We start from the raw sequence: 7135 nt of genomic DNA on the forward strand, positions 1-7135 counted from the left end.
TTCAGTAAACACGTCACATGCAAACACACTGTAATTCAATGCACATGCAAACGAGGTAAATGATTGTGAGAGAACGCATCAAAATCCTGATGGCTTTATTTGACGGATATGGAATCACGTCTCAAGCTGGTCTGCAGGGGAGACGTGCTATCATTTATTCAGGCGGATGCAGGGGTCAAGTCCAGAAAAACTATAAGCTGTTCGAATCAATTCTTGCTCTTGCAAACACACTGCATTATTGCAGTCCCGTGACACCAATTGAACCATTATTTACGCCTCCTCATTGCAACAGGCTGTGCGGGGGACTGTATTGTTGTGGGGGGCAGGCTGTGCGTGGGGCTGCCTTTGGTGTGGGGGCAGGCTGTGGGTGGGGCTGGTCTTTGTGTTGTGGGACAGGCTGTGCGTGGGGCTGCGGCTTACCTTGTGGGGGCAGGAATCGTGTGGGGCTTCCCTATGTCTTCGGGAGGGGGCAGGCTGTGCGTGAGGCTGCCCTTGGTCTGGGGGTGACAGGCTATGCGTGGGGCTGCCCTTGGAGTTGGGTGTCAAGCTGTGCGTGGGTGTTCTACTGCTCTTGTGGGGGCAGTCCTCGTGTGGGTCTGCCCTGGGTCATGGGGGGCAGGCTGTGCGTGAAGCTGGCCTTGGTGTTGGGAAGGTCAAGTTGCGTATGATGCTTTTATTAGTGTGGGGGGGGGGGGGTTCAGGCTGAGTGTGAGTCTGGTTTGGTGCTGGGTGTCAGGCTGTGCGTGGGCCTGCGGCTTGTCTTGTGGGTGCAGGACTCGTGTGGGACTACCCTGCGTCTTGGGAGGGCAAGCTGTGCGTGGGGCTGCCCTTGGTGTTGGGGGTCAGGCTGAGTGTGAGGCTGCGTCGGGTCTTGTGGGGGCAGGCCTCGCGTGGGGCTGTCCTGGGTCATTTGGGGGGCAGGCTGTGCGTGAGGCTTCCCTTGGTGTGTGGGGGGTGGTCAGGCTGTGCATGAGGCTGTCTTTGGTGTGGGAGGGTCAGGCTGTGCATGAGGCTTCCCTTGCTGAGGTGGGTCAGGCTGTGTGTAAGGCTACACGGTGTGGGGGGTCAAACTGTGCGTGTGTCTGCCCTTGGTGTTGGGTGGTCAGGCTGTGCGTGAGGCTGCCCTTGGTGTGGGAGCTTCAGGTTGTGTGTGAGGCTTCCCTTCGTGTGGGGGGGGGGTTCAGACTGTGCGTGAGGCTGCAAGGTGTGGGGGGGGGGTCAGGCTGTGCGTGAGGCTCCCCTTAGTTTAGGGGGGCAGGCTGCGCGTGGGGCTGCCCTTCTTGTGTGGGGGCGAGCTGTGTGTGGGGCTGCCCTTGGTCTTGGGGGGCGGGCTGTTTGTGGGGATGCCCTTGGACTTGGGGTCAGGCTATTTGTGGGTCTGTCCTGGGTATTGGGGGGCAGGCTGTGTGTGGGGCTGTCCTTGGTCTTGGGGTGCAGGCTTGTGTGGGGCTGCCCTTGGTCTTGGGGTCGCAGGCTGCGTGTGGGGTTGCCCTTGGAGTGGCGGGCAGGCTGTGTGTGGGGGATTGGGGGTGCAGGCTGTGGCGTGGAGATGCCCATGGTCTTGCGGTTTAGGCTGTACTTGGGGCTGCCCTAGGTGTGTGGGGGCAGGCTGCGCGTGGGGCTGCATTTCGAGTGTGGGGACAGGCTGTGCGTGGGGCTGCGCTTGGTCTTGGGGGCTTTCTGTGCTTAGGTCTTCCTTTCTTCTTGGGTAGGCAGGCTGTGCTGGGGCTGCCCTTGGGTCTTGGGGGTCAGGTTGTGCGTGGGGCTGCCGTTGGTTTTGGGGGCAGGCTGTGAGTGGGGCTGCCCTTGGTCCTGGGGCGCAGTGTCTGCGTGGGGCAGACCTTCTTCGTGGGGAGGCAGGCTGTGCGTGTGGCTATTCTTGGTATTGGGGGATCAGGCTGTGCGTGGGGCTGCGGTTGGGGGACCAGGCTGTGCGTCTGGCTGCGGCTGGTTTTGGGGGTGCAGGCTCTGCCTGGGGCTGCAGATAGCCTTGGTGAGTGCAGGCTGTGAGTGGGGCTGCAGCTGGTCTTGGCAGGAAAGGCTGTGGGTGGGGCTGCGGCTTGTCTTGCGGGGGCAGGCTCTGCGTGGGGCAGACCTTGGTGGAGTCAGGCTGTGCGTGTGGCAGACTTTGGTCTTGTGGGGGAAGGCTGCGCGTGGGTCTGCGATTGGTCTTTTGGGGGCAGGCTGGTGTGGAGCTGCCCTTTGTTTGGGATGCAGGCCGAGCAGGGGCTGCGCTTGGTTTAGGTTGCAGACCGAACAGGGGCTGCCCTTGGAGTTGGGGGCCGGCTGTGCAGGAGATGCCCTTGGTGTGGGGGGGCAGGCTGTGTCTGGAGCTGACCTTGGTCTTGGGGGAGCCGGCTGTGTGAGCGGCTGTCCTTGGTCTTGGGGTGGCAGGCTGGCTGAGCGGCTGACCTTGGTCTTGCGGGACGCAGGCTGTGTGAGCGGCTGCCCTTTGTCTGGGGGTGGCAGGCTCGGTGAGCGTTTGACCTTGGTCTTGGCGGTCAGGCTGTGTGTGCGGCTGCCCTTGTTCTTGGAGGGGCAGGCTGTGGCTTGGGGCTACCCATGTTCTTAGGGGGCAGTTTGGGTGTGTGGCTGGGTTGGCCATGGGGGTGCAGGCTGTGCGTGGGGCTGCGGCTTCTCTTGGGAGTCAGGTAGTGTGTGGGGCGTTGAGCTGTGGAGGGACCTGGGTGGTCAGGCTGTTGTGTGGGGCTGTGGTGGGTCTTGTGAGGGGCAGTCTGACTGTGGGGATTCCCTTTATCTTGGGGGGCAGGTTGTGTGTGGGGCTGCCCTTTGTCTTCGCGGGACAGGCTGTGTGTGGGGCTAAGGTTGGACTTGGGGGGCAGGCTATTTGTGGGGCTGCTCTTGGACTTGGGGTGCCGGCTCTTCGTGGGTCTGCGGCTGGTCTTGAGGGTGCAGGTTCCTTCTGGGGCTGCGGCTATCTTGGGGGGGTGTGCAGGTTGTGATTGGGACTGCTGCTGGTCTCGGCGGGGCAGGCTGTTCTTGGGGCTGCTGCTTGTCTTGCGGGGGCAGTTTCTGCGTGGGGCAGCCATTGGACTTGGTTGGGGCAGGCTGTGCGTGGTGCTGCCTTTGGTGTGGAGATGTTAGGGTGTGCGTGGGTCTGCTCTTGGTCTTGGGGTGCTGGCTGTGCGTGGGGCTGCGGCTGGTCTTGAGCGTGCAGGTTCTGCCTGGGGCTGCGGCTAGCTTGGTGGGTGCAGGTTGTGATTGGGCCTGCTGCTGGTTTCGGCGGGGCAGGCTGTTCTTGGGGCTGCTGCTTGTCTTGCGGGGGCAGGTACTGCGTGGGGCAGCCATTGGACTTGGTTGGGGCAGACTGTGCGTGGGGCTGCGGTTGGTCTTTTGGGGGCAGGCCTCGTTTGGTGCTGCCTTGTGTCATGGGGGCAGGCTGTGCATGAGGATGCACAGGTGGTGGGGAGGTCATGCTGTGCGTGAGGCTGTCCTTTGTGTGTGGGTCTCAGGCAGTGTGTGGGGCTGCCCTTGGTTTTTGAGGTCAACCTGTGCGTGAGGCTCTCCTTGGTATGGGGCTGTCAGGCGTTCCGTGGGTCTGTCTTTGGTGTTGGGGTCAGGCAGTGCGTGCGGTTTCCCTTGGTGTTTGTGTCAGGCTTTGCGCGGGGTTGGCCTTGGGGTTGGGGGTCAGGTTGTGCGTAGGGCTGCCTTTGTTCTTGTGGCGGGGGGCAGACTGTGCGTTGGGCAGTCCTTCTTCGTTGGCAGACAGACTGTACTTGTGGCTGCCCTTGGTCTTGAGGGATCAGTCTGTGCGTGGGGCTGCGGTTAGTCTTGGGGGCGCAGGTTGTGCGTGAGGCTGCGGCTGGTCTTGGGGGTGCAGGCTCTGCCTGGGGCTGTGGATCGCCTTGGGGGTGCAGGATGTGAGTGGGCTGCAGCTTGGCTTGGCGGGGCAGGCTGTTCGTGGGGCTGCGGCTTGTCTTGCGGGGGCAGGCTCTGCGTGGGGCAGCCCTTGGACGGTGGGGGCTGGCTGTGCGTGGAGCAGACCTTGGTCTTGTGGGGGCAGACTGTGCGTGGGGCTGCCCTTGGTCTTGTGGGGGGGGGGGAGTCGGGCTGCGTGTGGGGCTGTGCTTGGTCTTATGGGGGCGGACTGTGTGTTGGGACTGCCCTTGGTCTTGGGGGACAAGCTGTATGTGGTGCTGCCCTTGGGCTTGTGGGGGCAGGCTATGTGTGGAGCTGTCCTTGGTCATGGGGGGCAGGCTGTTTGTGGGGCTGCCCTTGTTGTTGGGGGGCAGGCTGTGTGTAGGGCTGTCCTTGTTATTGTGGGGGCAGGATGTGTGTGGGCCTGCCCTTGGTCTTAGGGGCCAGGCTGTGGCATGGGGCTGCCCTTGGTCTTGGGGCTGCAGGCTGTGTGTTGGGTTGCACTTGGAGTGGCGGGCAGGCTGTGTGTGGGGTTGTGGTTGGTCTTGTGGGCGTAGGCAGTGCGTGTTGCTGCACTTGGCGTGGGGGACAGGCTGTGTGTGGAGCTGCCCTTGGTCTTAGGGGGCAGGCTGTGGCGTGGGGATGCCCATGGTCTTGAGGGGGCAGACTGTGGCGTTGGGCTGCCCATTGTCTTTGGGTTCAGGCTGTGCTTGGATCTGGCCTTGGTCTCGTGGGGACCAGACTAACCGTATAGCTGAGTGTGGTCTTGATGTGCAGGCTGTGCGTGGGGCTGCCCTTGGTCTTGGTGGTCAGTCTGTGCGTGGGGCTGCGATTGGTCTTAGGGGGCAGACTGTGTGTGGGGCTACCCTTGGATTTGGGTGGGAAGCTGTATGTGGGGCTGCCCTTGGTGTTGGGGGGCAGACCATCGTGGGACTGCCCCTGGTCTTGAGGTGGCAGTCTAAGCGTGAGCCTGTCGTTGTCTTAATGGGCAGGCTGTGCATGGGGCTGAGGTTGGTTTTGTGGGAGCCGGCTCTGTATGGGGCTGCCCTTGGGTCTTGGTGGGGGAAGGCTGTGCGTGGGGCTGCGGTTGTTCTTGGGGGAGAAGGCTGAGCGTGGTGCTGCAGTTGTTTGGGGGGCTGGGATGTGCGTGGGGCTGCGGTTGTTCTTGGGGGGCAGGCTGTAAGTGGGGCTGCTCTTGGTCTTGGGGGCAGGCTGAGTGTGGGGCTGAGTATGGTCTTGGGGGGAAGGCAGTGAGTGCGTGGGGCTGCCCTTGGCCTTGGGGGAGCAGGCTGTACGTGGGGCTGCTGTTTGTCTTGCAGGGGCAGGCTTTGCGTGGGGCTTATGTTAATCTCGGGGGGCATGCTTTGCGTGGGGCTGCCCTTGGACTTGGAGGCCGTCTGTGGTTGGTGCTGCGGTTGGTCTTGGGGGCTGGCTGGGCGTGGGGCTGCAGTTAGTCTTTGGGGCAACGCTATGTGTGTGCTGCACTCTGTCTTGTGGGTTATGCTGTGGGTGGGGCTGCGAATGTTCACGTGGGGGTAGACTGTGTGTGGGACTGGCCTTGGGTGTTGGGGGTGCTGTCTGTGCGTGGGGTTGCGCTTGGTGTTGGTGGGAAGGCTGTGAGTGGGGCCCCATGGTCTTGGGGGGCAGGCTGTGTTTGGGTCGGACCTTGGTCTTTGAGGTCAGGCTTTGCGTGGGGCTACCTTTGGTCTTGGGTAGGCAGGCTGTGCGTGGGGCTGCCCTTGGTCTTCTGGGGCAGGCCGTGCTTGGGCTGCCATTGGTCTTGGGGGAGTAGGCTGTTCGTAGGTCTGCATGGTCTTGTGGGGTGCAGGCTTTATGTGGGGCTGCGGTTGCGCTTTAGGGCAGAGTGTGCGTGCTGTTTCCCTTGGTTTTGGGCGGCAGGCATGCGTGGGGCTGCTCTTGGTCTTGGGGTGCAGGCTGTGTATGGGGCTGCGGTTGGTCCTGGGGGCAGGCTGACCGTGGGGCTGCCCTTTGTGTTGGGGGTTCGGCTGTGTGTGGGGCTGCGTCTGGTCTTGTGGGGGCAGGCTGGGCGTGGGGCTGCCTGGGTCTTGGTGGGGCAGGCTGTGCGTGCTGCTAGCCTTGGTGTGGGCGGGCAGGCTGTGCATGAGGCTGCCCTTGGTGTTGGGGTTCAGGCTGTGCGTGTGGCTCCCCTTGCTTTTGGGGGGTCCGGCTGTGTGTGGGGATTCCCTTTGTCTTGGGGGGCAGGCTGTTTGTGGGGCTGCCCATGGTCTTGGGGGGTGCAGGCTGTACGTGGGGCTGCGATTGATCTGGGGAGCAGGCTGTGTGGGGCTCCCCTTGCTTTTCGGGGGTCCGGCTGTGTGTGGGGCTTCCTTTTGTCTTGGGGGCAGGCTGTGTGTGGGGCTGCCCTTGGTCTTGGGGGGTGCAGGCTGTACGTGGGGCTGCGATTGATCTTGGGGGAAGACTGTGTGTGGGGCTGTCGTTGGTCTTGGGGGAAAGCTGTGCATGGTTCTGCGGTTGGTTTTGGGGGCAGACTGTGCGTGGGGCTGCCCTTGGTGTTGGGAGTGCTGGGTGTGTGTTGGGCTGCCTTTGGTATTCGTGGGCAGTCTGTGTGTTGGGCTGCCCTTGACCTTGTGGGGAAAGGCTGTGATGGGGCTGACCTTAGTGTCTGGGGAGGCTGTGTGTGGGGCTGCGGTTGTTCTTGGAGGCGCAGGCTCTGCGTGGTGCTGCCATTGGTGTTGGTGAGGGGGCAGGCTAAGTATGGCGCTGTGGTTGCTCATGTTGTGAAGCCCATCGAATGCAACCCTTCCGGGCAGGGAATAATATGTTACCTTTTCAGTACAACCAATAGGCATGCAAAATTCATAAGAATCAATGGCAAAGTACTGGGGACGTTCCTTCATAAACTCTGCACATGCACTGTTCCTATCGCCAGCTGGCAGTTCTAACCGCGCAGTACCTGATTTTAAAATTTTGGAAACACATGGCTACAAAGCGTTCAAACGTGAAAGTGACTGTTAACCAGACAGATCATTCGAAGGACGCCAAGACCATCACATTCTGGAGGATGCATGGTTCTGTGTGAGGCATGAGCGTGCAAACTGCAGTAAAATGTCAATGTATAGCTCGTTGAAAACGGCCAGTCGATCTGCTGCGGCCATAGTCACCACATAGTGGTTGATGCACCATGACGGTCCGCACCTTCCCTGCCTAGAACGACTATCGCAACTGAACTCCCTGTGCGGAAATGAACATTAAATATTTTGAATCTGGTCATCAG

At 61.6% G+C, this 7135-nt stretch overlaps 2 protein-coding genes across 2 annotated transcripts; both read right to left on the minus strand.

Moving 5' to 3' along the window:
- Positions 1-1873: 1873 nt before the first annotated feature.
- On the minus strand, positions 1874-2605 carry LOC127586492 (uncharacterized). Its single transcript, XM_052044506.1, has one exon. It carries the CDS (start codon positions 2603-2605, stop codon positions 1874-1876), a length of 732 nt encoding a protein of 243 aa, XP_051900466.1.
- A 239-nt stretch (positions 2606-2844) lies between these two features.
- LOC127586493 (putative protein FAM47C) lies at positions 2845-6362 on the minus strand. The gene is made up of 3 exons (XM_052044507.1): positions 5580-6362; positions 4627-4818; positions 2845-3381 (listed from the first exon to the last, which is right to left on the minus strand). The coding sequence occupies exons 1-3, from the start codon at positions 6360-6362 to the stop codon at positions 2845-2847; spliced, it is 1512 nt and encodes a 503-aa protein (XP_051900467.1).
- Between the last annotated feature and the right edge of the window lie 773 nt (positions 6363-7135).

Source organism: Pristis pectinata, chromosome 37 (genome assembly GCF_009764475.1).
Source record: "Pristis pectinata isolate sPriPec2 chromosome 37, sPriPec2.1.pri, whole genome shotgun sequence".
NCBI classification, from domain to species: Eukaryota; Metazoa; Chordata; class Chondrichthyes; order Rhinopristiformes; family Pristidae; genus Pristis; species Pristis pectinata.

What these genes read in the sequence shown, in the direction of transcription:
- LOC127586493 (XM_052044507.1), bottom strand. Translation starts at nt 6,362, where the DNA reads ATGCACAGCTTTCCCCCAAGACCAACGACAGCCCCACACACAGTCTTC. An exon ending in CTGCCTACCCAAGACCAAAG is followed by an intron (nt 4,819 to 5,579) that starts GTAGCCCCACGC and finishes CCTCAAGACCAG; the next exon opens with GGGCAGTCCCACGATGGTCT. An exon ending in AGACCACACTCAGCTATACG is followed by an intron (nt 3,382 to 4,626) that starts GTTAGTCTGGTC and finishes CCATGACACAAG; the next exon opens with GCAGCACCAAACGAGGCCTG.
- LOC127586492 (XM_052044506.1), bottom strand. Translation starts at nt 2,605, where the DNA reads ATGGCCAACCCAGCCACACACCCAAACTGCCCCCTAAGAACATGGGTA.